This window comes from Hibiscus syriacus, unplaced genomic scaffold (genome assembly GCF_006381635.1).
Source record: "Hibiscus syriacus cultivar Baekdansim isolate YM2019G1 unplaced genomic scaffold, ASM638163v2 tig00110263_pilon, whole genome shotgun sequence".
NCBI classification, from domain to species: Eukaryota; Viridiplantae; Streptophyta; class Magnoliopsida; order Malvales; family Malvaceae; genus Hibiscus; species Hibiscus syriacus.
Genome location: NW_024062652.1, coordinates 318,238 through 345,569, shown reverse-complemented (window position 1 = coordinate 345,569; position 27,332 = coordinate 318,238). Strand labels below are relative to the sequence as shown.

Genomic DNA, 27,332 nt, shown 5'->3' with positions numbered 1-27,332 from the left:
AAAAATTTGAAACATGACTACTTTGATTAAGATGTCCTTTAAACAATATTATAACTTTTGGAAGCATATATTGATGGACTTAAAAATTATTCAAGAATCGCATAATTTTCTTAAAATATGTTGAGTACACTAAATCTCGACGAAATTGAGTTTTTGATTAATTGTATGAATTTCTATGTTAAAATATATGATTATGATGTACTCAAAAGTGTTCGAGTATGGTAGTGATATCAAATGGACATGTTTAGAAGCATAAATGGTAACTTCATGTGCATATACGGCATAAATGGTACGAGACGTGCTAAATTTTCATCTAAAATGGTACGAGACGTGCTAAATTTTCATCTATAAGTTAATTTGGAGGTCCGAATAGGTTTTCATGTTTTGGGGCTTTTAAAGTTCACCGTACTACTAAAAGTGTTCATTTCTATTGCAAGGTACCAGTACCTACACAATGGTATCGAAAGCTAAAACATTAAAGCTCAGCTCAAAATGACATTGGTATCATTGTTTAATTTTGATAGCAGGCAAAGGATATCAATACACCTTGACCATATATTAACTTTAAAATTGAGCTTACGCCATAAAAGGCCTTCATTCTTATTGCAAAGGATTTTCCAGTAAACCCGAAAGATTGGCGGTAATAAGGAATTATATAAGAACATGTTTTAACATGTATAGTTGAAGACATGATACAGATTCTAGAGTTTCTGGTTCAATCTGCATCAATCAGGCACATGATGAAACAGAATTATAAAAAGCCTCGACAAACCTTGTTGAAGTTCCAATAATTCATAATTATGAAGAAAATGAAAATTCATTACAAATTTAAGCAACATCCTCAACTAGGAGGCACTTCAAATCTAAAACAAAGGCATCCCTTCTCAGGTTAAATGAAATCTCAAGTTCACACCTTAATGGCATACTTCCTCATTGGAAAGTACATCTCCCTCTTCTTCTCCCGCTCCGTCTTCAAAGATTGCTGTGCAAAAACATGGGACAAGAGGTCAATGCCAAAAGCAACATACCATAATTTTGCATATACTTCATAAAGACAAGCATGTCCTCATCAGATTACCATCTAAAGTTAAATTCGAGGAGCATATTTGTAAAACACTTTTCAGGTTCGACAATCAGCGATAATGTATCATCCATGCTCCATTAACATGGAACAAAGCCGACAGACACATTTGGGGTTTCATCAGCATGATCAATGTGGCTAAAGAATATAATTTTCTAGTACAATATGGACAACTAGCAAAAATATAATTTAGTCCAATCTAAAAAATCAATACATGTTCTATGGAAATAGTACTTACCAAGTACCAAAGACAAATAAATGAAGGTACATATCTCATATAGCAATGTTACAAATGGAATTTTACTGCATCAACTATCTTGAACTAAAGAGGACCATGATATTAACTCATTCATCAACTTTTCTCCAAAGAGAAGAAAGATTAAAGACACAAACTGGCAAACCAGTTAAAATAGGAGATTTCACACAAGGTATTGAGCCTTAAGAATAGCCCAAGTTCGACAAATTCTGTTCAGAATTTCTCTGGTGACCGATAAATGAAACAAAATTGAATAATTTAAGACTGTAAAAGGTAGCATCAATGTAATTCAGCTTCAAGGAAAGCAAGTTAGATCAACAGATTTGGCAACATCTCAGAAATTGAAAGCCTAATATATTATAAGAGGAAAAAAAAGATTCAATCTGAAGATACTAAAACTAGAAATTATTTAGACACCTTCTAAAATAAGAGCACTATACATGTTCATAACAACATAAACTAGAAAATTCTAAATTCAAGCAAATAAACATAGTAAATTTATAAAATGCTGATAAATCTAACAACAAAAGATGTCGCAGAACAACAGAAAGTAAAGCATAATAAACATGAAGAATAGCTAACCTGGTGCTTGGTAAGGCGGCGGCGAATAGCTCTGGTCTTCTTGGGACGAAGATCAAGAGGCAAAAACTTCTTCTTTTTATAGGCTTCTCTCAATGCAGCCTTCTGTTTCTGGGAAATCACAGTTAGGCCTGTAAACGAACCGAACGCACACGAACGAAGGTATGTTCATGTTCGTTCATTTAAAAAATAAACGAACACGAACATAAACGAACAAATTTTTTTTTGTTCATGTTCGTTTATTAAGGAATATAACTTGTTCATGTTCGTTCATTTAATAAATAAACGAACATAAACGAACACGAACATAAACGAACACGAACATAAATGAACACGAACATAAACGAACATAAACGTTGGAGACCCTACCTTCCATTGTTCTTTCATGAAAAATAGTCGACAATGCAAATCAACCAAATCTACAGTGATAAATAGCGTAAGAGCTTATTAGCAGTGATGAAATGTTTGAAGATATCAAATATTTCGATCTATCTTTTAAAGATATTAAATGATTCACACGACTTTAATTTAACGCTATAACATTTATCTTAGTGTTCCATGATTACATATGAACAATCATTTTCCGCTATTACACTCTTTTTCAGAAATTGCATAGAAACCTTTGTTTTGTTTTCTGGCAAATTCTATATATTTTTCTTTTTACTGATGCTCATATACTTCCGATTTTTACCTTTATCTTCCCATCTATTTCTAGAAAGAAGTATTATGTTTTCTTGAGTTTTAGATGTGAAGATACCCACAATAACTTTACATATCAACTATTAAGTCAAATAAAACAGAGAAAGAGATGAAAACAGACATGTAAAACTTCATATTGCACTATAATATAACTTGTTTTGAATCTTTCAGAGATCGTCTCCACTCTCCAGTGAACAATAAGGTTTGGGAAAAAAAGGGGAAAATGAATATAAGTGTGAGGTGCCTCACAGGTTAACATATTGGATTTAATCTCCAAATAAAATTGGGTTAATTATGGAGTTGGTCATCAAAATATCAGATTAATATTTTTAAGATACTTACAAATTGGTCACCAAAATTGATTTAAGAAGATTGTGTTAAACATAAATGAATGAACATAAACGAACATAATCAAACGAACATAAATGAACATAACCAAACGAACATAACCGAACGTTCACGAACGTAAATGAACGAACGAGACCTATGTTCATGTTTGTTCATTTAATTAAACGAACAAAAAATCTTGTTCATGTTCGTTCATTTAATAAATAAACGCACATAAACGAACTTCCCGCCGCACGGTTCATGAACGGTTCGTTGAACGTTCAGTTCATCTACAGGCCTAATCACAGTCAATACTTGTGCAATCGATAGCCTCACCACCTTACTAAACACCCAAAACCAAAAGGGAAATCAAGACCCATATAAAAGAAATTAAAGGCAAAAAGGAAATGAAGATGATATAAAGCTTACATCTTGGAGAGCTTGTTGGGGGCACCACCAGTAACTTTCGCTACACGAAGGAGAGAAAGTTCAGCTTTTAAATCCTTGAGCTGACTCAATAGTTCAGTCTTCGATTTGTTCCTTAGCTCGTGTACCTTGATTCTAGCTACAAACAATCCCAAACAAAATTAAGTTAAAAGAAGGATTAATTTGACATGTATAAAAATGACATTTGTCGTAACCGGTTTTCGTCCGGGCACGAAATATTAAATTTGGCGGGGAAATTGATGTGAATAAATAATTTTGAAAATAATTTGTGAGTCGCCATCGACCTTTTGGATCAGGTAGGTCGAATACCTAAAAAATTTTCTTTTAAAAGAGTTTTTTTTTAAAAAACATCAATTAAAAAAAATGAACTGATCTGCGTTTTATAACCAAAAATTCGTTCTTAATAATAAAAAAGGATTCGTGGTCGGTTACGTTTAGGGAAGGATTAGCACCCCTACAACGCCCAAAATTGGTACTTTTTAATTATAAATTGTCTCTATTATTAAAATTATAAAAATTCAAAAATATATTTAATTTATAATCCTATTATTTCAAAATTATATATAAAAAAATATTTATTTATTTAAAATATCAGAAAAGAACTTCTAGGTGCCTTAAGACAGCTCTTTTCTTTGATATTGATAAATATTAATTTAAATAATATTGTTTAAAAAATATCAGAATAGGACATCCAGTTGTATTAAGACTGTCCTTTTCTTCGATATTAAAAATAAACATTAAAAAATTTATTCCAGATTTATTATATATATATTTATGAATACATAAAAATATTTAAAAATATAAACAAATAAAATTAAAACAATAAAAATACCACTAAAACAATATATTTTAAAAGCAATAAAATAAATGAAAACTTATAAATTAAATGACTAAATTATAGTAAAATTAAAAACTTAATTCAATATTAATCAAAGTATTAGGGATTAAACATGCTATTTTCTTATTTAATAATTTAGTGACTAAAATAAAATTATCTAAAATTCGGATATTATAATAAAATAAATTAAAAATATAAACTAAGGATTAAAATATTATTTATTAAAATTGAGGGATTAAATCTGTTATTTATCCTAAATATATTATTTTAATATAAAGGACTAAAATGAATAAAATTAAAATTAAAGAACCAAATTAAAAGGATTATAAATTTGATTTAGTGACTAAAATGTAAAGTTTACAAATTGGGATGACTGCGGACGTGGTTTAACTATTCTATAATTACGCGCATAGTCCTTCCCAAAACGACGTCGTTTGGGAAGGGCTATTTAATGCCCAAGACAGCCGGCCCTTCGGGCCATCTCTTTCATTTTTTAATTTTCATTCTCTCTCTAACTGAGAGAGAATGAACAAAGCTCTCCCCTCTCTCTAGCTTCCCTCACCGGAGGGAAGCCGGTCACCGGACGGCAACCGTCTGCCGCCGTGACCGTCACCGCCGGCCACCGCATCCGGTGGCCGGAAAATTTTATTTTTATACTATTGGATAGATCGGACCGTCCTAAGGACGGTCCCGGTGTTCTCTTCCCTTAAAAAGCTCTGAATCGGAGCGAATCTACAAAAATACCTTCGGCGTTTCGAAGGTTCTGGCGAGATCCGGTGGCGGTTGGGGTTCTCCGATGACAGTAAGTTTCTCTTCTTTCTTTTTCTTTTCTTTCTTTTCTTGGTTGCTGGATGTTTGACTGAGATCGTTGGTTTAGTAGTTTTTTTTTTCTTTCTCTGTTTTTTTTTCTGTCTTCCTTCTTTTCTTTTTTTTTCCTTTTTTTTTTTTTTTCAGGTTCGGGTGGTGGCTTTTATAGCCACCACCGTTGTAGCTGTCGGACCGGTCCGAAGAAGGGCTCTCGGTGAGTCACCGGACTACCAGTGGTGACTCACCCCGTAGCTATGGCGTGGACGGCTGGTGTTCTAGCTTCTGGAGTCTTCGGTTGGGACGTGGCAGCGGCGGAGGTGGCGAGAAAGTGTCGGCAGCCGCTTGGAAACGGGGGCGGCGCCGCGTGGCCCTAGGGTATCAAACCCTAGGGTTTCCCTCTGGAGCCATCTGGACCGTTGGATCTTGCCAGATCCAACGGCAGCAAGCTGAGGCGGCTGGTTTAGATTAGGGTTAGGAAACCCTAACTGGAAACCCCAAATGTTTAGGGTTTCTGGTTTGATTTGGACCGGTTCTGGTTTGTTTGTAACTGGGCCGGTCCAGTTGTAATTGGTCTGTAATTATTATTTATATATATATGTTTAATATATATTTAATAATAATAATAATAATGATGATAATAATAATAATAATAATAATAATAATAATAATAATAATAATAATAATAATAATAATAATATTAATAATAATAATATGGATAAAAAATTAATATCTTCAGCTGCCCCTCTTTGCTCATTCTTGTGTTAACAAGAATAGGGCAAAGATGAAAAGATAATAAATTTTTTTATCCATTTTGACTTTACTTTGATCATAATGGAGATATTGAATAAATTCTTCTCTCTCTCCAGATGAGTTCTTCTCATTATGAACTTTCTACTGGGGATAATGCTGACCTCTTTCTTTCTGTGATAGAGTCATTCAAAAGGTTGAATAAGCTTTTGATGAGTTCTTCTCATTATGAACTTTCTCTTCTTTCTTTAGATGATGAATTCAGACAAAAGGTTGAACAAATTCTTCTCATTATGAACTTCTTCTTCCTTCTTCAGATGAGTTCTTCTCATTATGAACTTTCTCTGGCAAAAATAATCCATCAAGTGATGAATTCAGGTAAAAAAAGGTTGAACAAATTCTTCTCATTATGAACTTCTTCTTCCTTCTTCAGATGAGTTCTTCTCATTATGAACTTTCTCTGGCAAAAATAATCCATCAATTTGATGAATTCAGAAAAAAAGGTTGAACAAATTCTTCTCATTATGAACTTCTTCTTCCTTCTTCAGATGGGTTCTTCTCATTATGAACCTTCTCTGGAAAAGATAATCCATCAATTTGATGACTTCAGAAAAAAGGTTGAACAAATTCTTCTCATTATGAACTTCTTCTTCCTTCTTCAGATGAGTTCTTCTCATTATGAACTTTCTCTGGAAAAGCTGATCCATCAAATGATTGATTCAGGTAAAAGGTTGAACAAGTTCTTCTCATTATGAACTTCTTCTTCCTTCTTCAGATGAGTTCTTCTCATTATGAACTTCTCTGGAAAAGCTGATCTTTCAAATGATAGATTTGAATCTTTGCTAAAATCTTTGCAATTCCTGTTAGAAATTCAACAAGAATAAAAATGAATGAAAATGCATCTATTTTTGCAAATGCCTAAATATGATGCATGAATATTAAGTTGTTTGATTTCAGACTGGTGAATTGAGTATTTCTTCAATTGTAAAAACCCAATATATCTGTCTTCTTCAAATCAAAGAATCTATCATTTTTGCCAAATGCAGATGTAGATATAATGTCACAAAACCTCTTGAGAATAAAACTCAATAGTATAAACTCTTGAAAAGCTTGCATTCAGGCAACATGTTGATTCTGATAACAACTCATCTGATTATGAAGTGACCTTTCAAGATGATTTCACAGATATCGATAGTTCTTTTAATACCGAGAAAACTTGAATTCTGATTCTGATGAGGAGAATAAACTCAATAGTATGACTAAGGCTGTTGATGTACTTCTTCTAGTAAAAGATAGGAAGTCATTATGCAATGATCCCAATTACAAGCAAAGGCAAAACTTGGGCTATGATTTTTGAAAAGGAAGAAGCAGAAGAAACTTGAAAATAAGCTTCTTAATGAATATGATCATGCAGTTCATCTTTCAATTCCAACGATCGGTTCTGGGGTTCCTACTGAATCAGATCATATAACTCAAAGAACACTTCCAGAAGATGCTATGAACACATTCATGTTCCGAATTCAATGATTGGTTCTGCCAAACCAGATCAGATAACTCAAAGAACACTTCCAGAAGATGCTATTGGCAAATTCATCTTCTAAACTCACTGATTGTTCTGTCCAACCAGATCAGATAACTCAAAGAACACTTCCAGAAGATGCTATGAACACATTCATCTTCTAAACTCAATGATTGTTCTGCCAAACCAGATCAGATAACTCAAAGAACACTTCCAGAAGATGCTATTGACAAATTCATCTTCTAAACTCAATGATTGTTCTGTCCAACCAGATCAGATAACTCAAAGAACACTTCCAGAAGATGCTATTGGCAAATTCATCTTCTAAATTCAATGCTTGATTCTGTCCAATCAGATCAGATAACTCAAAGAACACTTCCAGAAGATGCTATTGGCAAATTCATCTTCCAAATTCAATGCTTGATTCTGTCCAATCAGATCAGATAACTCAAAGAACACTTCCAGAAGATGCTATTGGCAAATTCATTTGTTCTATTTAATGTTTGGACTGGGATATCACAGTACTTATTCGATGTAAAGCCAGAATTTGTAGATTCGAAGCATTTCCATGCTGCTACACTAAAAAGGGCTATATTCTTAATTCTGCCAATTAAGAACAGAGTTTCTCTTATTCTGCTTCCTCCATGTGCTGATGCTTTTCCATTGACAAAAAAATAATGGCCTTCTTGGAATCCAAGAACAAAGTTGAATTGTTTATAAACATGTACAGGAAGTGCCAAATTGACAGAAAGGATCTGTAAGGTTCTTGAAGCTTATGTCAATGAGCCACCTTCGAGTATCGAAAAGTATGTTCTTGATGAGTGCTGAAAGTGGAATCTAGTATGGGTTGGAAGGAATAAAGTTGTTCCACTTGAACCTGATGAAGTGGAAATGTTTCTAGGTTTCCTAAAAACCCTACACAAGGATCTGTATAGAGATATGTTTCCCAGTAATATCAATGTCTTGTTTCTTTTTGCTGGAATCAGTGCTGCAAAGATCACCTTCTATTGTCTTAGTATATTTTTGAAAACAGATGTGCAAGAACTGAATGGTGATCGGTTGGAGCAATTGATGAGTAGATTTGGCGGATTCGACCTTGTTGTCGGTAGCATCCCGTGTAACAATCTTGATGTTCATGGCTTTAAGATGGTGATGATTTGCTTACTTTGTATTCCATGTATTTAAAAGTATTAACATAAAGTGATATTCAGAAATCTTTAAATTATTTCAAAATTATGTTAATTCAATAGAAAAGACTAAATTGAATTTCCAAAAATAAATTGACTCTCAAATAAATTGAACTTGAAATAAATAGAATTGTATTCAAAATTTTGGCAAGCATAAAAATTCAAATGTCTCAACAAATTATAAGCATAAGTATTTCTAAATTAATCAAGTTGACACAATTTAGAGTAATGATGTAAGCTTTTGTCTGGAAGATCTCAAACGTTGTCAAAATGCTTGTGGATGTGAAGTTTCTCCCAAACTGTCAAAATCTTAAGAAAGTTCAATTGCCAGATGCCTAATATCAACCTGCATTTAAGCCGCCTTTTCAGGTTTTCAACTCAAATCCTCCCTTTGGTTACAAGATGCCCTTTGCGGGTTTTCACCTTGACCCCCTTTTTCTTCTTTTTCTCTTTTTTCTATTTTTTTCTTTTCTTTCTTTTTTATTTTTTCTTCAAGCATAATATTTCTTGACAGAATCCGAGTTTATTGGATTTCTCAGAATTTTTCCATCCATTTCTGCCAAGATCAACGCTCCTCCGGAAAAGGCCTTTTTCACAACGTATGGCCCTTCCCAATTAGGCATCCATTTCCCACGGAAATCTTTATGTATAGGTAAGATCTTTTTTAGTACTAGATCACCCTCTTGGAATTCTCTTGGATGTACTTTTTTGTCATGAGACTTCATCATCCGTTTCTGATACATCTGTCCATGGCAAATAGCTTTCAATCTTTTCTCCTCAACAAGGTTCAATTGATCAACTCTAGCTTGGATCCATTCAGATTCATCCAATTTTGTTTCTCTCAATATTCGAAGCGATGGAATCTCAACTTCAATTGGTAAGACTGCTTCCATTCCATAGACTAGAGAAAACGGTGTTGCCCCAGTAGATGTTCGAACAGTAGTTCGGTATGCGTATAGAGCAAAAGGTAATTTCTCGTGCCAATCTTTGTAAGTTTCAGTGGTCTTTGTAATGATTCTCTTGATGTTCTTATTTGCTGCTTCAACTGCCCCATTCATCTTTGGACGATATGCCACTGAGTTTGCATGTTTGATCTTAAACTGTGCACAAAGTTCAGTCATCTTTGTGTTCAGGTTCAGAGCATTATCTGTAATGATCCTTTCTGGTAGGCCATACCGGCAAACTATCTCTTTCTTTATGAATTTGCAGACTGTGGACCTCTTAATATTGGTATATGAAGCAGCTTCAACCCATTTGGTAAAATAATCAATTGCCACAAGGATGAAGCAATGTCCATTCGATGCTTTTGGTGTGATTGCCCCAATGACATCTATTCCCCACATAGAAAATGGCCAGGGTGCTGTCATTACATGTAAAGGAGAATGGGGGTACATGAATCTTGTCTGCATATATCTGGCATTTATGACATTTCCTTGCATAATCAATGCAATCTGTGTACATAGTAGCCCAATAGTATCCATATCTCATTATTTTTCTGGCCATGGAAAGACCATTTGCATGTGTTCCACATATTCCACTATGTACTTCTTCAATGACGTTTCGAGCTTCGCTGGTATTTAAACATCTCAATAGCATTTGATCACTGCTTCTTCTATACATAATCTCTCCATCAAGAAAATATCCAGCAGCCATTCTTCTCAAGGTTCTTTTATCAATTTCCGATGCATTTGGTGGATAACTTTGATTTTTGATATATTGCAGGATATCATGATACCATGGTTTACCCATCTACCTCTTCTTCCACACTATAACAATGTGCAGGAATTTCATAAACTTGCATTTTGATTGGCATCATATCAACTTTCTTAGTTGCTTGAAACATAGCCGCTAATGTAGCCAAAGCATCTGCCATTTGATTTTCTTCTCGAGGGAGATAATTGAAGGTAACTTTCTCAAATTCCTTCACTAATTCAAGGGTAAAATTTCTGTATTCCAACAATTTGGGATCTTTTGTTTCCCATTCTCCTCGCAATTGATACACCACCAAAGATGAATCTCCATATATCTTGAGAAATTTGATTTTTCTTTCTATAGCTGCTTTCAATCCCATGACACAAGCTTCATATTCCGCCATGTTATTGGTGCAAAAGAACTCCAGTCTACTTGTAAAGGGATAATAACATTTTCTGGAGAATCAACACTGCCCCGATTCCTCGTCCCAAAGCATTAGATGCTCCGTCAAAATAAAGCTTCCAAGTTGCAAATTCATCATTTGTTCTGACTTCTTCATTCATGGATATGCACAACAAACCTTCATCGGGAAAATTGAAGTTCAAAGGCTGATAATCATTTGATACACGACTGGCCAGAAAATCAGCTATGACACTTCCTTTTATCGCTTTTTGGTTGACATATATAATATCAAACTCAGATAATAACATCTGCCATCTAGCCATTCTGCCTGTCAAAGCTGGTGATTCCATTAAGAATTTCAAAGGATCAAGTTTTGATATCAACCAAGTAGTATGGTATAACATATATTGTATGAGTCTTCGAGTAGTCCACACCAAGGCACAACATAATTTTTGTATTGGTGGATATCGAATTTCACAATCAGTAAATTTCTTGCTCAGATAATAAATAGCTTTTTCTTTTCTTCCAGATTCATCATGCTGTCCTAGTACACATCCCATCGAATTTTCGAAGACCGTCAAATAGAGAATTAATGGTCTATCAGGCATTGGTGATACTAAAATTGGGGCATTGGATAAATATTTCTTAATAATATCCAAAGTTTCTTGACATTCTTCATTCCAGACTTCAGGGTTGTTCTTTCGAAGTAATTTGAACACTGGATCACATTTGTCAGTTAATTGAGAAATGAACCGAGATATATAATTTAATCTTCCCAAAAATCCTCGAACTTCTTTTTTTGTATTGGGTGGTGGAAGATCTTGAATTGCTTTGACTTTATCTGGATCAATTTCGATTCCTTTTTTGCTGACTACAAATCCCAAAAGCTTCCCGGAAGTTACCCCAAAAGTGCATTTTGCGGGGTTGAGCTTTAATTGATATCTCCTCAATCTCTGGAAAAGCTTTCTCAGATTTTGAATATGTTCTTCTTCATTTCGGGATTTGGCAATCATGTCATCCACATATACTTTAATCTCTCTGTGCATCATGTCATGAAACAAGGTTACCATGGCTCTTTGATATGTTGCCCCTGCAGTTTTCAATCCAAATGGCATCACTTTATAACAGAATGTGCCCCACATGGTTATAAATGTTGTTTTTTCCATGTCTTCAGGATTCATTTTTATCTGATTATATCCTGAAAAGCCATCCATAAATGAAAACCATGTATGTCCTGCAGTATTGTCCACCAATGTGTCTATGTGGGGTAATGGAAAACTATCTTTTGGACTAGCTTTGTTGAGATCTCTGTAATCCACACACATTCAAACTTTCCCATTTTTCTTTGGTACGGGAACAATGTTGGCTACCCATTCTGGGTATTTAGATGCCTGTAGGAAACCTGCATTGATCTGTTTCATTACTTCCTCTTTGATTTGCAACAACATTTCTGGCCTCATTCGTCTGAGCTTTTGTTGGACCGGTTTATATTCTGGATTGATTGGAAGCTTGTGTATCACTATATCTGTGCTTAAACCGGGCATATCTTGATAAGACCAGGCAAAGATATCTTTGAACACTTGAAGGAGATTTATCAATTCTTGTTTTATCTGGACTGTCATAGTGGTACCAATTTTCACCTCTTTCATCTCTTTATCTGTTCCCAAATTCACAGTCTCAACCTCTTCCTTGTGGGGTAGAATTTTTTTGTCTTCTTTTTCTACCAATCTTAATAATTCAGTAGGAACATCACATTCCAGTTCATCCTCACAACCATTGATTTCTTCCAGACATATAGGATGCTCTAAATTTATCACTGGATTAAATTTAGGAATACACATGCTATTAACACGGTGACACCTGCAAATTTAAGTCGGACATATTTCCGAAAGAATATAGTAAATTTATGAAATAAATAAATGTAAAAATGTAAAAAAATGTAAAGAATGATTGCCATCTGAAAATTTTAAAGAAAGTTCCTTATATTTAACATAATTTTTTTTACAAGATAACAAAAAGTTTTCATATTTTTGAGCTAAACATAAAGATTAGTTCTGAATATTACTCTGCATTAATATTAAAAACTATAGGAAGATCTTCAGTGGTCCAATTGGTGAGTGTTTCTCCAGGAAGACATGGTCGAATCCTATCCAAGTATTTGCCAGTTTTGTTGTCATTCATGATCATGTTGATAAATAATCCATTCATAGCTTCTTCAACTATGTCTTGATCTTTCGTCAACTTTTCTTCTTTAAAGGCTTCAACAAGCTGCTGTTCCACATTAATTGTTCCCCCTGATCTGAATGTGGTCTTCAACTGTGGGAAAGACATGTGTTTCCAAAGGATTTCTCCCCCTTTCAATTTTGCCTTTCTGTCTTCACATCTTCTTTTCATCTCTTTGTTCTTTTGCTGAAGATTGGGCTTAAACCCCAGCCCAAAACGGTCTTTTTTCATCTTTATACTTATAGGAACTGAAATCCCTTGAAGATTCTTTCCTAGACCTCTTCCAGCTTTAGCTCCGATGCCTAAAGTTTGTTGTACCGTCATCTTGGTGCAATCAGACAATCTGGGATATGGAATTTTGCTTTCTTCTACAATAAAGGTTGCATTTACAAATTCAAGAGCTCGAAAAGAGCATTCAAGAGCCTCATCATTGGTGTCGATATATGGAACATCGCTTGTTACAGACGCAATGATTTCTTCTTCAGCACTGACGCATATTAGTTGTCCATCAACAACAAATTTCAATTTCTGATGTAATGAAGAAGGAACGGTTCCTGCTGAATGAATCCATGGCCTCCCTAATAGACAATTATATGTGGGGTGGATGTCCATCACCACAAAGTTAATATTGTACACGACTGGGCCGATTAACAACGGTATTTCCATTTTCCCAAGCACTTCTTTTTGAGTACCATCAAATGCTCGTACCACATTATGATAACTCTTCATGTGTGATTGATCCAGAGTCATTCTTTGAAGTGTGACTAGAGGCATCAAGTTGAGAGCGGATCCATTGTCAATCAATACTCCTGGCAACACATGACCATGACAATGTGTCGTGATGTTCAAAGCTTTTACTGACCCCATTCCGCCTTCCGGTATTTCATCATCCGTGAACGTTATGTAATTGTCAGCGGCTATATTCCCACAATTCTGTCAAGTTTATTGAGGGATATATCTTCGGGGATAAATGTTTGATTGAGGATTTTCATCAAAGCATTTCTATGCGTTTCTGAATTCATCAAGAGATCAAGAATAGAAATTCTCGCTTGTTGTTTGTGTAGTTGTTCAACCACACTATACTCACTATGTTTCAAAAATTTCAAAAATTCTTGAGCTTGTTTTTCTGTCACAGGCTCATTAAATAATGGAAGGGATTCATCCTCAAATACCTTCTGAGGTATTGCTATGGCTTTTCCTTTTGCTTTCGCTTGTTCTGAAGCATTGGATGTTTCGGGAGAGTAACATCTCCCACTTCTTGTAAAGAAACATACCTCGCTCACTGCTTCAGACGTCGATGTTGTACTCAGACTTTGTATTTTCTCTTCTGTTTTTTCTAAAGAAACAGGTCCTCCTACCATTGAAACATTGGTAGTATAATTCCAAGGTACCCTGCGGGTATCTTTATATGGAAATGGTAGAGGAGTGGTGATAACTACTTTCGGCCTTATTGGTGCAGGAACCGCCGTAGATGATTTCACATTAATGATCACAGGATCATTTATTCTTTGACTTGGTTTAGAATCCTCTGATGAGCAAACATCATCTTCTTTTTTTTCTGGTTCTTCTTCAAAGAATTCTATTTCTCTGTTGTTCATCAATTTCTGCACCAAATCCCTAAACTTAGGACATAGTTGAATTTTATGCCCTTTCTCCTGATGATATTCACAATAATTCTTGCCTTCATTCTGCTTTGGCCTGAATTGTTGTGGAATTATACCGGCTAAAGAGAGTTGTTGGAATACCCAAACAAACGGGGATTTAATTTCAGAAATGTCAGTTTTTGCTTTCTTTCTGTTCTCTTCCTGAATTACATTCACGTTTTTATCTCCATGATTTGGCAATGGATGATTTGATGCAGATGGTGTATTGAATTCCAACTTCCCAGTGTTGATCAAATTTTGAACCACCCTTTTGAATGCTAAACAGTTTTCAATAGAATGACCTGTAATTCCTTCATGGTAAACACAGTGTGCCTTTGTATCATACCAAGGAGGGAATGGTGGTTGCATGGGAACCAAGGGATAAGGCCGTATAACATCTGCTTTTAACAGCGAATCATAGATCTCTGCATACGGTACTGGTAGAGGTGTAAAAGACAACCTTTCATTTTCCTTTCGAGATCCTATGGATTCTGCTCGATTAGTGTTTGTTTCCTCTTTCTTAACCCTTGGCTGGGTTATTGTAACACTTTTCGATGAATCTTTGCTGTAAGAATTGGCATTGTTGACTTCATTCTCCTTTTTCCGGTACGTAGGTCTTTTGGAACTAGACCCATCATTTGATTCAATCTTGCCGCTTTTCAAGACATTTTCAATTAGATCTCCAGAAATGACTAAATCTGCAAAATTTCTGGTTGCATTTCCCATTAGATGATTTAAATAAGGAGCCTTCAATGTATGAACAAATATTACTGTGGCCTCTTTTTCTGACAAAGGTGGTTGAACTTGAGCCGCAGTGTCACGCCATCTCTGGGCATACTGTCTGAATGTTTCATTATTCTTTTTCTCCAAGTTTTGGAGAGTCCATCTATCAGGGACCATGTCTGTCACATGGCGGTACTGCTCTAAAAATGCTTTAGCCAAATCTTTCCAAGATCTAATGTTGGCTTTGGTCAATTGAGTATACCATTTTAAAGCCGGTCCTGTCAAACTATCCTGAAAGCAGTGAATTAACAATTTCTCGTCCTTCACATATCCTGCCATTCTGCGACAAAACATAGTAATGTGGGATGAAGGGCATGTAGTACCATCATATTTATCAAATTCAGGAGCTTTGAACTTAATGGGGAGGATTAAGTCTGGAACCAAACTCAACTCACTAGCGTCAAACCCATAGAATGATTCAGTTATTTCCACAGATTTCATTCGTTCTTCTAAGCTCTTGATCTGTCTGGTCAATTCTTCATTTACTTTTTGTTTCTCATTCAGCTCATTCAAATCCGAGATCAAATGATCAGTATTAAGATCCCCTATTTTCACATCTGATATAAGCGGATTTTTGCTTGAAGATGCAGGATCCACTTGTTGATCTTCATGTGGTTTGACTTCTTGTAATGCAGATGTACGAGCATTGATTTGTATAGGTGTAGTACCATAATGATAAATTGGTTCTGGTGGAAAACCTAGAGGATACATAGGATCTTGGTCAAAAGATACAGGATTTTCATGCATTTTTCCACTGATAGCCTGCCTTTTAAACATATCCTCTATTTTCTTCATCATACTGTCTTGTGAATTTGCAATACTAGCTTCAATTTTTTCCAACTTCATTCTCATTTCTTCTTGTTCTTTATGATGCTGTTCCTCAATACGCTGTATTTTATCCTCCATAATTCTCTTAGTAGCTTGTCTAGTACCGTAGTGATGTAGTATTTCTCTTTTGGCCAGAATAACTGCGATTGAAAAATCTTTTAATATTATTTTTTCAAATTTTAATTAATGAATTTTAACTTAATAAATAAAATAATTCATAGTGAAAATTATGAAATGAATGATGAATGTATGCAAAATGCATGTATGTAAAAACATTGATCCCAAAAAGTTAACTGTCATAGAACAACTTTCATCGGCATACAAAAGTTTCTTTATAATAGTTCATAACTACAGATAAGGCGTAGCTTTCCTATTAAGCTCTATAATTTCTTTCATTAACCATGACACCTTCTTTCCGCACTTAGAAACTGGATCAACATGATGCTCAATTATTTTGGCTTCAACAGCTAGTTCCCCAACATATCTAGCAACTTCGCTCATTTGAACCATGGCCTCAAACACCATATTACTTCTTTCTTCACTTCTTTCCACATAGAACTCAGTTGACTTTTGCCACTGTTCATTCATTTCTCCAAGAGTTTGCTCTAACTCAGTGATTCTGACTTGACAATTGTGCAGAATTTTTTCAAGATCTCTAATGCGTCTTCGTAGTGAAGCATTTTCCTCATTACTTTCTTTGAGGTCATTAGGCCCTAGACAAACCTTTTCTTGAAACAACGATTCCTCAAGTTGCAAAATGTAAGCATTAAACTCTGAGTTTTTGTTTCTAGACTGATCCAGATCCTCTTCAAGTTTTGTTCGTGCTTCTTGCGTTCTTTGATTAAGCTTCTGAATTTGAACATCTTTGTTTCTGCATCTTTGCATCCAATTGCTAGCCACTTCTTGTTCTACCTCAAGTCTGGTGTTGAAATTTTTTCTTTCTAATTCCCATTTTTCCTTTTCAATATTGGATTCTTCCATCTTTTGGCCTCTGACTTCAAGTTCAGCAATCAACTGGTTCATTTCAGATTCAAATCCCTTGAACATTCTATTTTTCTCACCTTCAAACTTATTAAAGATGTCATTCTTCATCTCTTCTAAATCTTTGGCTCGATCCCTTTCTCTATGCATTTCATTCATGATCTCGCGGTGTTCAGCCTTGTGTTTTATAATTCGCTCTCTTCTGTCGACCTCATAATCTTCCATTTTTTGCTTTCCTTTCTCAAGGCTTTTGAGTAGACGGCTATTCTTTCCTTTCAGATCTTCAACTCGTCTTTTCTCGATGTTCAATTCTCTGGTCATCTGTATTGTTGCTTGGCTTGATCCTGATGCTTTCCGGGATTTATATAACTCCTGGTAATTTTTCTGTAAGGCTCTGTACTCATCCTCACCTTTTTCTTTATCTTTTCTCAACATTGCACATTGTGATGAATGAAAGTCAATGTCAACCCCCAACATAGATTTATCTTGTCTCATTTGCTCTAATTCTTTCGACCAGCCTTCTCTTTCTGCTTCAAACTCAGCTCTCAAGATTTCAATCTCTGATGGAACCACCTTAATGCGATCTTCCATAGAGATATCCTCATTTTGATCTGGTAGAGGAATATTTTCATTTTTTCTGACAGATCTCCATTCTTCATAATCAGGAGTTAGCATTTCTTTTGCTGCTTTAGCTCGGATACAAAAAGTTGTTTTCCAAGCTGTAACGGCTTCCATGATGTTTCTTTTATAATTTTTGCTGTGGAATGCGAACTCAGATGACTGTAATCCAGCAGTGATAGGTACAAATTGACGACCTTCATACTGTCTTATAACCAGAAGTGGTGCATATCCAATTCCTCCCCATAATCCGAGCAGCATTATCCAGTTATAATCTCCACATTTGTAAATAAATTCCCTTTGTATTTGCCACGGGGCTCGCCAAACAATGTCATTGCTTTGCAGATTTCTAAAGGCATTATTCCACATATCCTTCTTAATTTCTTTCGGCCATTCCTGCTCCAGAAATTCTTTTAATGGTGAATAATCCGTATTAAAGCGTCGGTATGAAACCTTTTCTGTCCTCCAGAAATGACTACGGATCCAAACATATAACAACTGGGTACACCCTGAGAATCGTCCACCTCCTAGCCTTCTACAAGCATTTAACGATCTGAAGGTCTCGACTAGAATTGCAGAAACAGGATTAATCTTTTTCGGTAGCTGTTCAAACAAATCTACCACTGCAGCTTCAACATATCCCAATACTTTTGGGAAGATGACCATACCATATATACCCAGAGCAAATAAATCGAATTGTACTTTAATATCTGGATGGCTCTGAATAAGTTCTCTAATGTTGGTCCAAGTAATGCCTTCGCTTTCGCCTTTTTGTTTTGTACAGGCTGCTACCCATTCTTCTCGTACCCCGTCAATCTTTGCTAATTTAACTCGAAAGGGTTGAGTTTTAATTGACTTTGAATAGATTCGATTATCCAAAGCCCCTTCGATATGTAGCAAAGTTGTGTATTCTTCAATAGTAGGGACCAAGTCTTCCTTATTGAGAGTGAAGCAATTGTACCCTGGATTCCAGAATTGAATTAGGGCTCGGAGTAATTCATCATCAACTTCTACATAGAGCAAATATGGGATGTCTCCGTAAGTCTGATAAAACTGCAATTTTTTGTTTGAATCCCAACTTTCCCAAATGCTTCGCAAATCTTGCATATCATTTCTTTTTAGTGAAATTGAAGCATAACTGGCCAAGTCAGATACATAATCATCCTGCAGACTGTCTCCTTCTTGTCTTTGTAAATTCTCAGCCCACTGTCTTACTTCTGAGTTTAGAATTATTTGACTTGAACACTTTTTATCCATAGATGAAGGCTTTCCAATGAGACAATTAACACAAGGATCAATGTCTTTTATCCTGTATGATGCTATGCAAACAGAAAAATAAAGAACACAGAAAAAAGAAAATAAATTAGTTTACATAATAAAGAAAATTTAATAATAACATTTACATAAATATTCTTTATTTAAACATGTTTTTCTGAATTTATATAATTTAAATAAACATGTAATTTAAACAATAAATAAATTAACAGGAAAGTCAGAATTCATTTCTCCTGTGTGTACACCTATTTTGGACAAAATTTCAGCATGACTTCTGATCGGAAGAGTTTCTAAGGTTTTTTTTATATGCAAGGTTTCAGATCTAAGAATAAAGGTACCCGAATTGTCCTTGTTAGTGCCCCCTTGGGTTGCTAACCCTCAATCCTAGTCCATCACAGACTAAAGTGGATCGAGTTCAATTCGAGAGGATACATTTCTCTATATCTGACACGGAGAATAAATTCTCACGAAGACATAGAGCATATGAACCCCGGAAGTTACTTGCTAGGTCTGACACGGAGAATAAATTCTCACGAAGACGTCGCTTTCACTCCCACTTAAAAGGGACAACTCAATTATAGAGCTTTATGTTATGCAATGCAAGTGTTGTGTGTGAGGAGAAATGCTCAAACCTTTGACAGAAAATAAATAATGAAATAAAATACTTACAAATAAAATAAACATACAAATATTATGAAAATAATAAGTAAATATAAAAATTTTGAAAAGAAAGAATTAAAAATTAAATATATTAACTTTTAATTTTTAATTAATAGAGACAATTTATAATTGATTTTTAAAAGTTTGACCAGTCCCCATCGGAGTCGCCAAGCTGTCGTAACCGGTTTTCGTCCGGGCACGAAATATTAAATTTGGCGGGGAAATTGATGTGAATAAATAATTTTGAAAATAATTTGTGAGTCGCCATCGACCTTTTGGATCAGGTAGGTCGAATACCTAAAAATTTTTCTTTTAAAAGAGTTTTTTTTTAAAACATCAATTAAAAAAAATGAACTGATCTGCGTTTTATAACCAAAAATTCGTTCTTAATAATAAAAAGGGATTCGTGGTCGGTTACGTTTAGGGAAGGATTAGCACCCCTACAACGCCCAAAATTGGTACTTTTTAATTATAAATTGTCTCTATTATTAAAATTATAAAAATTCAAAAATATATTTAATTTATAATCCTATTATTTCAAAATTATATATAAAAAAATATTTATTTATTTAAAATATCAGAAAAGAACTTCTAGTTGCCTTAAGACAGCTCTTTTCTTTGATATTGATAAATATTAATTTAAATAGTATTGTTTAAAAAATATCATAATAGGACATCCAGTTGTATTAAGACTGTCCTTTTCTTCGATATTAAAAATAAACATTAAAAAATTTATTCCAGATTTATTATATATATTTATGAATACATAAAAATATTAAAAATATAAACAAATAAAATTAAAACAATAAAAATACCACTAAAACAATATTTTAAAAGCAATAAAATAAATGAAAACTTATAAATTAAATGACTAAATTATAGTAAAATTAAAAACTTAATTCAATATTAATCAAAGTATTAGGGATTAAACATGCTATTTTCTTATTTAATAATTTAGTGACTAAAATAAAATTATCTAAAATTCGGATATTATAATAAAATAAATTAAAAATATAAACTAAGGATTAAAATATTATTTATTAAAATTGAGGGATTAAATCTGTTATTTATCCTAAATATATTATTTTAATATAAAGGACTAAAATGAATAAAATTAAAATTAAAGAACCAAATTAAAAGGATTATAAATTTGATTTAGTGACTAAAATGTAAAGTTTACAAATTGGGATGACTGCGGACGTGGTTTAACTATTCTATAATTACGCGCATAGTCCTTCCCAAAACGACGTTGTTTGGGAAGGGCTATTTAATGCCCAAGACAGCCGGCCCTTCGGGCCATCTCTTTCATTTTTCAATTTTCATTCTCTCTCTAACTGAGAGAGAATGAACAAAGCTCTCCCCTCTCTCTAGCTTCCCTCACCGGAGGGAAGCCGGTCACCGGACGACAACCGTCTGCCGCCGTGACCGTCACCGCCGGCCACCGCATCCGGTGGCCGGAAAATTTTATTTTTATACTATTGGATAGATCGGACCGTCCTAAGGACGGTCCCGGTGTTCTCTTCCCTTAAAAAGCTTTGAATCGGAGCGAATCTACAAAAATACCTTCGGCGTTTCGAAGGTTCTGGCGAGATCCGGTGGCGGTTGGGGTTCTCCGATGACAGTAAGTTTCTCTTCTTTCTTTTTCTTTTCTTTCTTTTCTTGGTTGCTGGATGTTTGACTGAGATCGTTGGTTTAGTAGTTTTTTTTTCTTTCTCTGTTTTTTTTTTTCTGTCTTCCTTCTTTTCTTTTTGTCTCCCTTTTTTTTTTTTTCAAGTTCGGGTGGTGGCTTTTATAGCCACCACCGTTGTAGCTGTCGGACCTGTCCGAAGAAGGGCTCTCGGTGAGTCACCGGACTACCAGTGGTGACTCACCCCGTAGCTATGGCGTGGACGGCTGGTGTTCTAGCTTCTGGAGTCTTCGGTTGGGACGTGGCAGCGGCGGAGGCGGCGAGAAAGTGTCGGCAGCCGCTTGGAAACGGGGGCGGCGCCGCGTGGCCCTAGGGTATCAAACCCTAGGGTTTCCCTCTGGAGCCATCTGGACCGTTGGATCTTGCCAGATCCAACGTCAGCAAGCTGAGGCGGCTGGTTTAGATTAGGGTTAGGAAACCCTAACTGGAAACCCCAAATGTTTAGGGTTTCTAGTTTGATTTGGACCGGTTCTGGTTTGTTTGTAACTGGGCCGGTCCAGTTGTAATTGGTCTGTAATTATTATTTATATATATATGTTTAATATATATTTAATAATAATAATAATGATGATAATAATAATAATAATAATAATAATAATAATAATAATATTAATAATAATAATATGGATAAAAAATTAATATCTTCAACATTTGATACAGATAAAACTTGAAGAAAAGGGAAAATTGGTGTTGGATTATTGTTATCATTTTACCCATGGCTGCCTCCCTTTCTGCGTCTTTCTTACTCTCGAAAGAAAGAGCAAAGTTAGTCTCCGCGATTTTAATATACCCTAGAATGTACCCAAAATACACAACGCCCTTATTTGCATCACTCGTTTCAATTGGGCTTTCAATTTTAGATTAAAGAAACTAGTCTAAAACCCATATTTTAGATTTAAATTGAAGTTCATGTTAAAGCCCGTGATAAGTGCTAGCATGCAACCGCAAAATTGGTCCGATAAGTGACGTGGGTAAAAAAAAATAGTTTATTAGATCATTTTTAAAATTAATTTAGAATTTACAAAAAAACGTTAGAATACAAAAGAAATTTGTCACGCACATCTGGCGAGTTTATCTAAATAATATTTTTTATTTAAATTTATCACGTCGACATGACAAGTTTTAAAAAATATATTTTTTATTAAAATTTATCAAATCAAGGTAATAAATTCTAATAAAAATATATTTTATTAGAACTCGTCACATCAACGTGATGAGTTATAAGTCACTATAACAAATATTGTAGATCTCAAATTAATTTTGGAGATATCCTAATGAGATGGTAGTGCTATGTTGTACACGGCTTACTATTGTTGACGAAAAAACCTGGCATATTGGAGGATTCTGGGAAGAGGATAGAAACTCGAATTGGTTACTCTACTCTTGAAGGATTATCTTGACTGATTATTTCTTTTGTCTGGAAATAATCCACGCTCTTTGTCCCAATTGTTTATGAGAGGAACGGGTTATGGTGACATTTTTAACGGTTTATCTTTTATTAATTTAAACGGAGAACGACGATCGATGATTCTATGAAAGAGATAGAGAGCAAATGAGTTCATAAAGATGATGAATAGCTCAAGAGATCAAGAGTTTGTTCTTATCATCAATCTTGTATGGTGATTTATATATTGGTCCTTAATGTTGGTGTCAGGACTAGAGTTTATTTGTAGGTTAGTAGATTAAATAGATCTAATTGTCCGATAATAAATTTTACTCTAACAATTTATATGGGTCTATTAATAATTATATCAAAAGACTGTAACTGTTTGAAGGATGTGAGGCTTTTAAGAATTTCAGAGTTCTAAAAAAATTCATAAATCTTTGATAAACCAAAAATTAGAAAAAAGAGTAAATGATGTATTTAGTACCTAAACTATTAGTTTTGGTCCATTTTAGTATCTAAACTTTCAATTTTTTCAAAATCATATCTAACGTTTAGTTTTCATTTCATTTTAACCGTTGTTAAAAATTTAACGCGTTTAGTACGCAAACTATCAACTTTGGTTCATTTTAGTACCTAAACTTTCAATATTTTCAAAACTTGACAATGAATTTTGAACGAGAGTACTAAAATAGAACAAAAAACTAATTTTTTTAATGGTGGGTACTAAAATAAAACAAAAGTTAAACTTTAGATGTGATTTAAAAAAATAAAAAAATTTAAATACTAAAACACACCAAAATCGATAATTTAAGCACTAATTTACTCCTAAAATAAAGACATAAGATACTGAGAAGATCTAGGCCTGATACAGCATATACAATACATATGAATTTCCATAGAAAAACTGTCATACGTACTGATTATCTTAATAGACAGATATGCATGAGTAATTATTATATAAATAAATCTTTCTCGTATAACATTTTTTCTGTTTTATACTATGATATGGGTGTAGGTATAAAATGAAAAAGATCAAATATATTAAGTTAAATGTTTTTTTTTAATAATTTACTAATTATTGCCCACGAACATGCTAGACATTAATGTCCCAAATGCTACTTAAAGGACTTCAACAATGTGTATTAAATTAATAATTCCCGAGCAGTGGTTCATCTTACATTTTTCTAAAACTAGTTTAAAATGCGAGATTGAACATACTTCAAAATTATGAGGGGTTAAAAGTATGTTACAAAATTACTAGTCTGGGCCAATATAAATCCACTGTCCTATTGAATGCAGTAGGTATCCAGACCAAAAGGGAAGAAACAGAATGTAGTAGATATTAAGAAAGACTTTACAAACAACGATTATAAATGATATGGCACAATTATTAACCTCTATTTTCCATGGCAGCTGGAACATTAATTCCATCCTGAGTCCTTTGTTTTTTCTACTGCGCTTCCCGTGATTTCAATTACTTTGATTTCTAGAATAATATTGGAAAATAATTTTTATACGTTTAAGGACTGACATATAATTTTATGTTAGAAAACGAATTCATAAAATTTTAAATGGTAAAAATGTATTATTAATGAAAAATATTTAAAAGACAATTATTTGTTTGCTTATCCTGGGCAAATTCCTGTACACGTCTCTATCTCCATGTCTAGCTACCACCCTCAGCCTTCTTAAATGTGGACAACCTTATTGGGTAAGCGGCTAACTGTGAACTATAATGGCGTTCCTAATAGGCTTCTGCTGACCCAATTCCGATTTGGGGAATTAACAAATGAAAGATCAATTGGAAAATTACAGAGTAAGACTGAAGTTTTAAGTCATTAAAAGAAACGTCGACAAAAACTTGCAATTTGCCCCAATTCGTCCCTTTGGTCTCTTTCTGACATGCAAAAGCTTTGTTAAGTGTCGTAATTGTAGAAACTCATTTTCATCCGAGTTTGGATTTTTTATTTTTATTATAGTAATATAGTATAAATTTTTGAAAATGTTTTGAAAAAATGTAGTATATAGTTTTTAAAAAATATTTTTTGAAATATATATTATGTAGTTTTTAAAACGTTTTTGAAATCTTATATACAATATATAAGTTTTAAAACATTTTGAAAATTATATAGTATATAGTTTTGAAATCATTTTGAAAATATAATATATAGTTTTTAAAAAACATTTTTTGAAAATTTATATAATATATAGTTTTAAAAAAACATTTTGGAAAACTTATATTTTTAAAATCATTTTTGAAAACTATATAATATATAGTTTTGAAAACGTTTTTAAATATAATATATAGTTTAAAAAATATTTTTTTTGAAACATATATATTATATAATTTATATTATTATTAATATTTATTTTATTTCATTTCATTTTATTAATCTAATTTAATTTAATTTAGTTTTATTATTATATAATTTAATTTCATCAAGTAACAATGTACGGGTCCAACAGCAGGGTCTGACCTAGCCCAAAAATAAAATCCAATGATTAGGGTTTCCACGTTAAGTCCAGCACCGCAGTAGATCCTGGACCGTTGGATCTGACCCAATCCAACAGTCGAGATCAAGAGTTACAGAGGACTGAAAGTCACCGGTCGACCGAGTATTTCGGCGATGTGCAACACCAAAACCGAAACTACTCGGACTGAACCATCCGAGATCACCGAGAACAACCCCGGAATATCCGGGATCGACCCCAAAACAGCCGGAAACAGACCCCATCGAGGCTTATAAATACAATAGGCGACTACACCAAACGGAACAGAGAAAGAAGAGAGACCAAACAACCACCACCACAATCGGACGAGAGAAACCACAAAGAACATTATCATCGAGAACAAACAAAAAAACAGAACATAGAAACCAACCGAAAACAGCCATATCCATAAACGGTGCCACAAAAACAGTAGCCAACAACACAAAAAAGAACATCAACAAACACATACACCAAAGGTCGAAGCCCCACAACAAAAATCAAGCAAAATAAGTGAAAACTAAACTGGAGAAGCCCTCGGAAGAGAAGGAATCGTCGGAAAAAGGGTAAGGGAGAGTAAATTCACGACTAGATCTGCTTCGATCTAGGTGTTATCTCGGTATTTCGGGGCTAGAATCAAGATCTCGGGGGTAAGGTGAGTGTTTCGGGGTGTATTGTGTAACACCCCCAACTCGTACCTGACCCGTCTACGAGTCTGAGATGTCACATTGACTTTTCAAAACCTTTACTTGAACAAAATAGTGAATAATTTTAAAACTTTTACTAAATACAATTGACTAATTTACATAAATTAGTATCATATGATTTTACAAAACCAATTCGAGTATATCGAATTCAAATTTTTATTTACATGCCAAATACATATATTTTCTGATCTGAACTTTGTAAAGGAGATACTTGTAACATCCTCAATACCGGGTTAGTGATCAAATTGTAAAGTTTCAGAATTTGGTGACTAAAGTAGAAGAATGAAAGAATTCAATGATTATTTGAATATATATTGAAGGTTATTTGGTAATTATTAAAGGAAATTAAGGGTATTATGGTCAATTGATCAGAAAGATTTTTTATAATTTTTTTAGGTAATATAAACGTGGGGAATTTGAGAAGTATCCAGAGTTCTCTGCTCCTTTCTTCTTCTTCATACGTGGGAGAGCAAGGCAAAGGTAAGTCTAATTTTAGTTGGTTAATTCTGGAGTTTTAAGCTTAGTTTTGATTCTTTGGGTATTAAATAAGCTTAAGGAAAGCTTATATGTGATTTAAACAATAAGATAAAGGAATTATGAAGGAATTTGTAATATGAGTTTTAAGAGGAAATTTTGATATGGTATGGTTGTTGAAGTTTTAGGGATGAATTTGACTTGTCATCAATCTAATTAAGAAGTATGAAGTGTTAGAATTGGAATTAGAACACATTGAAAATTTGGTATGATTTTTGAATCTCATATGGAATATAGGATTTTGAGGTTTAAGATGAAATAAATGAATATAAATTGGTTTAAGTATGTGTACTAGAGTTAAGAATGGAAAAGGGGATGATATATGAAGTGGTTGAGAGAAAATGAAGTAATTTTCGGGCTGAAATATGATTTCTGGGCAAGGGGAATCGGTACCCATTCAAGGGGAACCGATACCCCTTCAAACGACAGAATTCCAGAATGTCTTGAGGGAATCGATACCCCTCAGTAGGGAACCGATTCCCCCTAAAGGAAAAATGGGAATATTGGTTTAATAAGTTCGTTTAAGTTGCTAGTATCTAATTAAAAGGTGTAGGTATCTAATGATTACCTCGAAATGTACATTTATGTAGATTCTACGCATAAAGAAATTCTGGAACGTTTGGCAAGTAAGATCGATCAAGGGAAAGATAAGAGATTGGAATTGACTAGTGAGTCCAGGTGAGTGCATATTCAATAGTATATGATGTGCGATGGAAATAAGACTTGCGATGAGTCTAATTTCTGAAGTGTTACACATGAATTCATGATTAAAGGCATGAGTTGAATATGCATGTATGTATGCTTGATTATATGAATTGATATGTTCTTTTATGTGCTCTAAGTGATATAACTTATAGGTATTTCTATTATAATGTTACATGATATGTTATGTATGTTAAATGGATTCTGTGATGGTATAAGAAATGATATGAAATATA

At 34.0% G+C, this 27,332-nt stretch overlaps 1 protein-coding gene across 1 annotated transcript; it reads right to left on the bottom strand.

Annotated features, from left to right (window-relative positions):
* Window positions 1–822: 822 nt before the first annotated feature.
* Window positions 823–25,401, bottom strand: LOC120115312 (60S ribosomal protein L35-like). Its single transcript, XM_039136043.1, has 5 exons — window positions 25,236–25,401; window positions 3,372–3,507; window positions 3,252–3,285; window positions 1,920–2,042; window positions 823–982 (listed from the first exon to the last, which is right to left on the bottom strand). The coding sequence occupies exons 1-5, from the start codon at window positions 25,399–25,401 to the stop codon at window positions 908–910; spliced, it is 534 nt and encodes a 177-aa protein (XP_038991974.1). The 3' UTR covers window positions 823–907.
* Between the last annotated feature and the right edge of the window lie 1,931 nt (window positions 25,402–27,332).

Bases quoted from the DNA above. Each gene is read 5' to 3' on its own strand.
- LOC120115312 (XM_039136043.1), bottom strand. From the start codon at position 25,401: ATGGGGTCTGTTTCCGGCTGTTTTGGGGTCGATCCCGGATATTCCGGG. The intron at 3,508-25,235 runs GTTGGATTGGGT...GATTGTTTGTAG, and splicing joins TGTAACTCTTGATCTCGACT to CTAGAATCAAGGTACACGAG. The intron at 2,043-3,251 runs ACTGTGATTAGG...TTTACAGGCCTA, and splicing joins TATCGATTGCACAAGTATTG to ACTGTGATTTCCCAGAAACA.